This window comes from Oncorhynchus mykiss, chromosome 10 (assembly GCF_013265735.2).
Source record: "Oncorhynchus mykiss isolate Arlee chromosome 10, USDA_OmykA_1.1, whole genome shotgun sequence".
Taxonomy (NCBI): domain Eukaryota; kingdom Metazoa; phylum Chordata; class Actinopteri; order Salmoniformes; family Salmonidae; genus Oncorhynchus; species Oncorhynchus mykiss.
The window spans coordinates 56,746,452-56,755,138 of NC_048574.1; the positions used below are offsets into that span (position 1 = coordinate 56,746,452).

General features: G+C 40.3%; 1 protein-coding gene across 2 annotated transcripts; it reads left to right on the plus strand.

Annotated features, from left to right (window-relative positions):
• Positions 1–230: 230 nt before the first annotated feature.
• On the plus strand, positions 231–7,629 carry LOC110533151 (C-type lectin domain family 4 member E-like). 2 transcript variants are annotated; one of them, XM_036933409.1, is made up of 6 exons: positions 231–579; positions 1,264–1,365; positions 1,523–1,597; positions 6,005–6,129; positions 6,225–6,325; positions 6,670–7,629. In XM_036933409.1, exons 1-6 carry the CDS (start codon positions 498–500, stop codon positions 6,839–6,841), a joined length of 657 nt encoding a protein of 218 aa, XP_036789304.1. In that variant the 5' UTR covers positions 231–497; the 3' UTR covers positions 6,842–7,629. The 2 variants fall into 2 exon arrangements, with proteins under 2 accessions (XP_036789304.1, XP_036789305.1); XM_036933410.1 differs by having other exon boundaries at positions 1,526–1,597.
• Positions 7,630–8,687: the final 1,058 nt, after the last annotated feature.

Sequence of the window (8,687 nt, forward strand, 5' to 3'; positions counted from 1 at the left end):
CACACGCACACACACAATACACAAGTGAAGTTCCCTTTAAATCCTCTGAAGACATTTTCCACAGAAACTTCATAATATCTCTTCACACTGATTTCGCACAGAGACAGCGTTGTTACAAAATAAATGCCCCTAATTGGTCATCAGTGCGATAAAGAGTTTGAGCCATAACGTGCCCTCCGTTTGAAGGCTGCGGAAACAACCAACATTTCTCACAAAGTGATTGGCTGAAAGGTTGTACTTGTCACTATTTGATGTCCTGCAGCTGTCATGTTCTATCACTCTGTTAGATGATCCTGTCAGGTCTATGTTCCTGCTTGAAGGTGTTTGGATACTCAACATTATATCAACTGCAGTGGACCAGAATCAGAGCTCAGAGAGGTACCAGGTGAAGTCACACATCAGAGCTACTACTAAACTACTTGTCAGTACAGTTAGAGTCATACAGTAGATATTACCATTACAAGTCAGTTAGAAAGGTTATCAAACAGTTAGTTAAGATGGATGCCTACGTCAACAAAGAGGTTGTTGAAAACAAGAATGGAGCAATGAGGAGAGTGACGACTGAGACACATCCCTCAGGTAAGAACACAGAAAACTCTATCACACAAACACACAAGTTTGGGGCCACCCCCTCACCCCACAGATAGTAAATGAACATGTCATAATCCTGGCTTATTATGTTTTTTATTAAAAGGAAATTAGCGTTAAAACTGTTACATTTCTCTCAGCCTCATTGGCAAAATGTGTAGAATAGCAGGAAATGTGCTCCCGAACAGCAACATTTTCTCTCTTTCCCATGGCAAATGAAAAGGCACCCCTGCCAGGTTGGGTGTGGGGGGCCTTGCTCAGACCTGCTCTACACCACTGACCCACGCACGCACGCACACACACACACACACACTCACACACACACACACACACACACACACACGACAAAGACGAACAAACACATGACTAAAAAACAGAAAAGTCCCAGTGGAAAAGTATATTTTTTTACAATGATTTTACCCTACATTTAAATTTGCATAGGCATGTATGTTTTCAGTGTATTCAGAGGCTCCGACATGTCATACTGATACAGTCAATTCCTGAGGACCCCAGGGAAGAGTAGCTGCTGCTATCGCAACAGCTAAAGGGGATCCTAATAAAATACATAAAATACCACAAGACAGCTGTGAGAAACGATCCTCTTGTAGCTGATCATGATGAAACTGCACTCTGCTGTGTGTCCGTGTGTTTTCACACCAGTGTGTATCTCCCCAGCACCTGACGGTTCAGGGAGAAGACTCTACGGGATGGTTGCTGTAAGCTTTGGGATGCTGTGTGTTCTACAAGTCGCTCTCAACATCTCCCTGCGACTAGAATGTGAGTGGATTATTGTTAAATCATCATGTTATATCAGACTTTGACGACAAGATCCAAAATTCTGATGAATTTTGTTCTGTTTAACTAAGTTCCTCCTATGTTAGATATGTTAAAAATGACTGGCAAACCACATCCAATATATTCTGTCCTCTTTTAGCAGACTGTCTGACTGAAGAGACAGACCAGCAACAGAGGGAGAAAGATGATCTTATGGGAACGTTTTCTAATCCGGGTGAGTTTACCTAACACTCGATCATAATATTAATTGTACATGTTCAATACGCACAGGGCCGTAGCAACATGAGGACATTGAGGTGCTGACCTCAGTAACTGTTTCTAATGAGAAACATGAATCAAATAGATTCTTGATCTGACTGAGTTCTAATCGCTTCTCTTTGCAAACGAGTGGAATCAAGACAAGTGGTTTGTTTGTTTAGTTTTCCAACGGATTTGCATCCTGGATTTGCCTTTTAAGCAGCACTTTCACCACTATCTCAAACGGCTAACTCCTCCCTCTCACAGCACTGGCCGAGGGCCTGAGACGTGAAACGACCTACCCCAGCTCTAGTCCGCTCATGTAGACACTAGAGACGCTGCTGACTGTGTTTCCGAGATGCCAGACAAAAGTACATTTTAAAACCGACCAGCATCTCCTTTCGTGTCTACAGACATCCCCAAACAAATACAAGTTGAATCTCTGAGAATGAGTACAAAACTATTAAATAGTCGCTTATTGATATGTCAGTCAGTCATGTTTTTCCGATTACCCTCCACAAACACAGTAACAGACAGAGTCACAATCACACAGGTATCCATAACATCAATGCGTTAGTCTTACAGTAAATACGTCACAAACTCATTGCTATAACACCATGTGAACGAATAGCAGAACTTCCACTCATTTGAAATAAATAAGCAATACATTAGTAGTAATCTGTCATCATGTCTGTAAGATTATGAAGCAGGGACTTTTATTGCAGTAATGTTGAAGGGCTCGGGGTAGTATAAGTAATGTATAAGTGCTCTGGGTAGTATAAGTCATGTTGAAGGGCTCTGGGTAGTATAAGTAATGTATAAGTGCTCTGGGTAGTATAAGTCATGTTGAAGGGCTCTGGGTAGTACAAGTCATGTTGAAGGGCTCTGGGTAGTACAAGTCATGTTGAAGGGCTCTGGGTAGTATAAGTAATGTTGACCGGCTCTGGGTAGTATGATTAATGCTGAAGGACTCTTGGTAGTATAGATAATGTATAAGGGCTCTGGGTAGTATAAGTCATGTATAAGTGCTCTGGGTAGTATAAGTAATGTTGAAGGGCTCTGGGTAGTATAAGTAATGTATAAGTGCTCTGGGTAGTATAAGTCATGTTGAATTGCTCTGGGTAGTATAAGTAACGTTTAAGGGCTCTGGGTAGTATAAGTCATGTTGACGGGCTCTGGGTAGTATAAGTAATGTTGAAGGGCTCTGGGTAGTATAAGTAATGTATAAGTGCTCTGGGTAGTGTAAGTAATGTATAAGTGCTCTGGGTAGTATAAGTCATGTTGAAGGGCTCTGGGTAGTATAAGTAATGTTGAAGGGCTCGGGTAGTATAAGTAATGTTGAAGGGCTCTGGGTAGTGTAAGTAATGTATAAGGGCTCGGGGTAGTATAAATAATGTTGAAGTGCTCTGGGTAGTATAAGTAATGTTGAAGGGCTCTGGGTAGTATAAGTAATGTTGACCGGCTCTGGGTAGTATAATTAATGGTGAAGGACTCTTGGTAGTATAGGTAATGTATAAGGGCTCTGGGTAGTATAAGTCATGTATAAGTGCTCTGGGTAGTTTAAGTCATGTTGAAGTGCTCTGGGTAGTATAAGTAATGTTGAAGGGCTCTGGGTAGTATAAGTCATGTTGAATGGATCTGGGTAGTATAAATAATGTTGAAGGGCTCTGGGTAGTATAAGTAATGTATAAGTGCTCTGGGTAGTATAAGTAATGTTGAAGGGCTCTGGGTAGTATAAGTAATGTATAAGTGCTATGGGTAGTATAAGTCATGTTGAAGGGCTCTGGGTAGTATAAGTAATGTTGAAGGGCTCTGGGTAGTATAAGTAATGTATAAGTGCTCTGGGTAGTATAAGTAATGTTGAAGGGCTCTGGGTAGTATAAGTCATGTTGAAGGGCTCTGGGTAGTATAAGTCATGTTGAAGGGCTCCGGGTAGTATAAGTCATGTTGACGGGCTCTGGGTAGTATAAGTAATGTTGAAGGGCTCCGGGTAGTATAAGTCATGTTGAATGGCTCTGGGTAGTGTGAGCAATGTATAAGGGCTCTGGGTAGGATAAATAATGTTGAAGTGCTCTGGGTAGTATAAGTAATGTTGAAGGGCTCTGGGTAGTATAAGTAATGTATAAGTGCTCTGGGTAGTATAAGTAATGTTGAATGGCTCTGGGTAACATAGGTAATGTTGAAGGGCTCTGGGTATTGTAAGTAATGCATAAGGGCTCTGGGTAGTATAAGTAATGTTGAAGTGCTCTGGGTAGTATAATTAATGTTGAAGGGCTCTGGCTAGTATAAGTAATGTTTAAGTGCTCTGGGTAGTATAAGTAATGTTGAAGGGCTCGGGGTAGTATAAGTCATGTTGATTGGCTCGGGGTAGTATAAGTAATGTTGAAGGGCTCTGGGTAGTATAAGTAATGGTGAAGGACTCTTGGTAGTATAGGTAATGTATAAGGGCTCTGGGTAGTATAAGTAATGTTGAAGGGCTCTGGGTAGTATAAGTAATGTTGAAGGGCTCTGGGTAGTATAAGTCATGTTGAAGGTCTCTGGGTAGTATAAGTAATGTATAAGTGCTCTGGGTAGTATAAGTCATGTTGAAGGGCTCTGGGTAGTACAAGTCATGTTGAAGGGCTCTGGGTAGTATAAGTAATGTTGACCGGCTCTGGGTAGTATGATTAATGGTGAAGGACTCTTGGTAGTATAGGTAATGTATAAGGGCTCTGGGTAGTATAAGTAATGTATAAGTGCTCTGGGTAGTATAAGTCATGTTGAAGGGCTCTGGGTAGTATAAATAATGTTGAAGGGCTCTGGGTAGTATAAGTAATGTATAAGTGCTCTGGGTACTATAAGTAATGTTGACGGGCTCTGGGTAGTATAAGTAATGTTGAAGGGCTCTGGGTAGTATAAGTAATGTTGAAGGGCTCTGGGTAGTATAAGTAATGTTGAAGGGCTCTGGGTAGTATAAGTAATGTTGAAGGGCTCTGGGTAGTGTGAGTAATGTATAATGGCTCTGGGTAGGGTACATAATGTTGAAGTGCTCTGGTTAGTATAAGTAATGTTGAAGGGCTCTGGGTAGTATAAGTAATGTATAAGTGCTCTGGGTAGTATAAGTAATGTTGGAGGGCTCTGGGTAGTATAGGTAATGTTGAAGGGCTCTGGGTATTGTAAGTAATGCATAAGGGCTCTGGGTAGTATACGTAATGTTGAAGTGCTCTGGGTAGTATAAGTAATGTTGAAGGGCTCTGGGTAGTATAAGTAATGTATAAGTGCTCTGGGTAGTATAAGTAATGTTGAAGGGCTCTGGCTAGTATTACTTAGCCAGCTAGAAGGATGAAGTAAGATGGTAACGTTAAAAGGAGCCCACCTCAGCAGTATCACCAAATAGGCTACTAAGCTCTCATAATAACTTGCTTTACAAAGATTAGTCTACTGAGACAGATAGTGATGTGGCGCTCAGTGTTGAGGCTGATGAAGGTTGCAATGCATGCAGGAGGAAGCAGAGGAAACAGAGAGAGAGAGGAAGCAAGGCGGAGAGAGGTTAATACAGTGGTTCCAAAACTTAGGGTTGGGGTCCCCTGACTAAATCTGTATCAAAGAAGTTAGGAACTAAAAGAAAAGAAGATGTCTTTAAATATGAACATATTCACATGGCCTATCTTCCCCGTAGGCCTACATTTAAATGCACTCAAAATGCTAACAATGCAGGTGTAAAATAGTCCTACATTTCCTTTATATCACTGGTTGTTCTTCTTATCTCGATCACCACGGAGTTTATAGTTTACCTATTACACATATTTTTCAAACCACAACATCACTGATATTAATACAGAATCCTTAGTAATATTCAAATCATTCATGTGAATGTGATAACATGATCATCTGTTTGTGCGGAGCTTGATTAGTCATGCATGGAATTCAAATGTGAACGCTATGTCAGTTGAGAAAAGCCATATCTATGTAAAGAGATGATGAATTACGCATTTCAACAATACAACTGACTGAACAGTGTGACTCAGTGTGACTCATTTCTCATATTCATGTTCTCGTAGTCTCATTTCTCGTATAACATTACTGTTGTATAGCTATTAGGCTGTGTGTTTGTAGATCAACTGAGGTGAATGAACCTACAGCAGCCAAGGTGATAAAGGCTGAAGTCATTTTTGATTGTTTTGCTGTGCTCCAAATAGCATTTGAAAGTTTTTTTATTACATAGAAATGCAGTACTTTTTGGGAAGTTTCAAAACAATTAATCCCGCTGTTTTACGACCTCACTAAAATTCAATCCCTGGTTACGGCCCTGAACGCGTACTAACATTTAAAAAAAAATATTCTTTCATTAATGAGTGAGGAATAATGAGATGCCAATGAATGTTTTAACTAACCTGTTCTGAAGGCTGGAACAAGTTTGAATCCTGTTGGTACTTCGTCTCTTCTGAGTTTAAAACCTGGAGTGAGAGCAGACAGGACTGTGTGGAGAGAGGAGCAGACCTGGTGATCGTAAACAGCATAAAGAAACAGGTGAGAGAGTGGGGGAGAGAGATAAATACATAGAGAGAGAGAGAGACATGATAAACATCTTTTGATCAGTATTCATTTATCTTTCTCAACAACAGAGATTTATCTTTGCCTTCAACAAGAGAGCCTGGATCGGTCTGACTGACAATGAGACTGAGGGGTCCTGGAAATGGGTAGATGGCACACCACTGATAACAAGGTGAGAGATTTGACCAGTTGTTATATGGAGACTTTGAAAACAAATGATATTGCTTCTGATCATCTTCATAAAAACACATGTTTCCCTTCATAGATGTCATTCAATGAGCTCTATAGATGAATCATAGAAACCAAGCATTATTTTCTTCAAGAAACTAAAAAGTAATTTTTTTGACACTATGTATATATATATATATATTTAAACACGTTCTTTACTTTCTGTTGGTGGCCCAAATCTGACAGCGTGTGGCTTTAAAGCTGAAGAAACACAGGTATTATGTATTTTATTTAGGATGATGTTTTACTGACAGTGTGACTGTCTGGTTCTCTGTGTTGTTAACATAGTTACTGGATAATCGACCAGCCTAATAATGGACGAAGTGTTTCAACCTTTCCGGGGGAGGACTGTGTTGAATTACAAAATGGACAAGACCAGCCTGAAAAGACATGGAATGATTTAAATTGTGCACAAAAACGTATCTGGATTTGTGAGTTGTGTAACAATAACTCACCGTAACAACTACCCATCCACCATCTCCCCTTTTCTATCTCTCTCTATGACTCTCTCTGACTCTCCCTCTGTCTCCATCCCTACTAATTTATGTTTTTTTCATTCTGAACATATAAATCAAATTCCCATTCCCATCCCATTTACAGTACTTCCTGGGATGCATTAGTAGCTTCCTGTCTTCAGTAGTTAAATGATGGACACATCAGACACAGACAATGATTGAGACACAACAACACTAAAAGTAAACAGCTGCATTAGAACAGATAGAAAGGACCAGTATGAGGTTGTTAAGTCAGTACAGTCGACTCCTGATAGGTGCACATCAGATAAGTGTGAGACCTGGGTTCAAATACAACTTGAAATCGTTCAAAAGCTTTGATCGTTTGCTTTAGCCTGCCTTCAGAGCCAGGTGGGTACTGGGGCTTTTCTGTAGCAACAGAAGTATTTTAAATAATTTCATATAGAGAGGCATTCTGGTAGTACTCCTTAGACACTGGATTCATTTATTAGGTCTCGTAGTCTCCGAATTCACAGACACCCAAATGTAAATTTTGAAATGGCCTATTGATTAACAAGACACACTGTTTATCTTATTATTTTGTGCTATAATTTGCAGTTTACCTTGGAACATATTATCATTAGAATTATTTTACATTGTTGTGTCTCAATGGGCCGCAAGGCTATAAATAGTATTTATGTGCAATGGTCAGGTCACTCTGAGGAAGATGTCAGCTTTATGTTGAAATGTCAGTCACCTGTTCGCATCCTGTACAATGTATTAAAGTGAGCAATAAGAAATCAATCTGTCTTGTTGTTGACTGCTCCAACTCCTTTTTACCTCGAATTTGTCCATTTGGAAGTTCTCCTTGGCAAGCTATTCTCATATTTTCATACAGTATTTCATCCCAGGTCTGGTAAGTCTACACTACCTACTCAGGAATCAGATGAATATGTTTAAAGGAAAATAACATGTCCCAACCTCAACCACCATGTTACTTTATCTTCCTCTTTTAACATTTCCCTTTCTACTGGGGACAACATATCAAAAACGTCTCAGAAATGGACACAAATCAGACACAGGGGCAGTGATAGGTTCAGAACCTGAGTAGACATTGCTGTATAGTATATAGTCAGAAAACACAATGCATTGTTGGAGATGTCTGATGCCGTTCATGACAAGCCAGATGTAACCAAGAAGGTCAAGTTTGACAGAAGTGAAGCTGAGGAGAGGATTGTGGACATCTACGTCAGTGCAGACACCGAGAGACCATGAGACCAGCACCAAGACAAAGAGGTAGAAGACACTTCTCCAAAGAACGGACCAGGAGGTCAACCTAACACACACACAATTTTTCTCTCTCTCACACACACAATGCAAAGAAAAACTATAAACACATTTTATAACACAGGGAAGAGACCCTTCATAATTCTTGATGTGTTGTCCGACTGACTGGGATCATAGGTCCACTGTTGGTAAATGTTAGAATTCCTACACATTACCGGCCGTTCTGTTGTTCTCTGATTTAGTTATTGCAGATAACGGGTCTGTCAGAGCTTCTTAGTTTATAAGACCAACTCACTGTCACGGCCGTCGTCGGAATGACACCAAGGTGCAGCGTGGTCAGCGTACATTTTATTTTATTTAGAATAAAATGTCACCAACAAAACAAAGAAATACCAACACGCCCACAACGCTTATAAGGACCATGGTGCCCCTAACAAAGAACTTCCCACAATCACAACAGGGAAAAAAGGCTGCCTAAGTATGATTCCCAATCAGAGACAACGATAGACAGCTGTCCCTGATTGAGAACCATACCCGTCCAAACACAAAGAAATAGAACACATAGAA

Bases quoted from the DNA above. Each gene is read 5' to 3' on its own strand.
- LOC110533151 (XM_036933409.1), top strand. From the start codon at position 498: ATGGATGCCTACGTCAACAAAGAGGTTGTTGAAAACAAGAATGGAGCA. The intron at 580-1,263 runs GTAAGAACACAG...GTATCTCCCCAG, and splicing joins GACTGAGACACATCCCTCAG to CACCTGACGGTTCAGGGAGA. The intron at 6,326-6,669 runs GTGAGAGATTTG...TTGTTAACATAG, and splicing joins GGCACACCACTGATAACAAG to TTACTGGATAATCGACCAGC.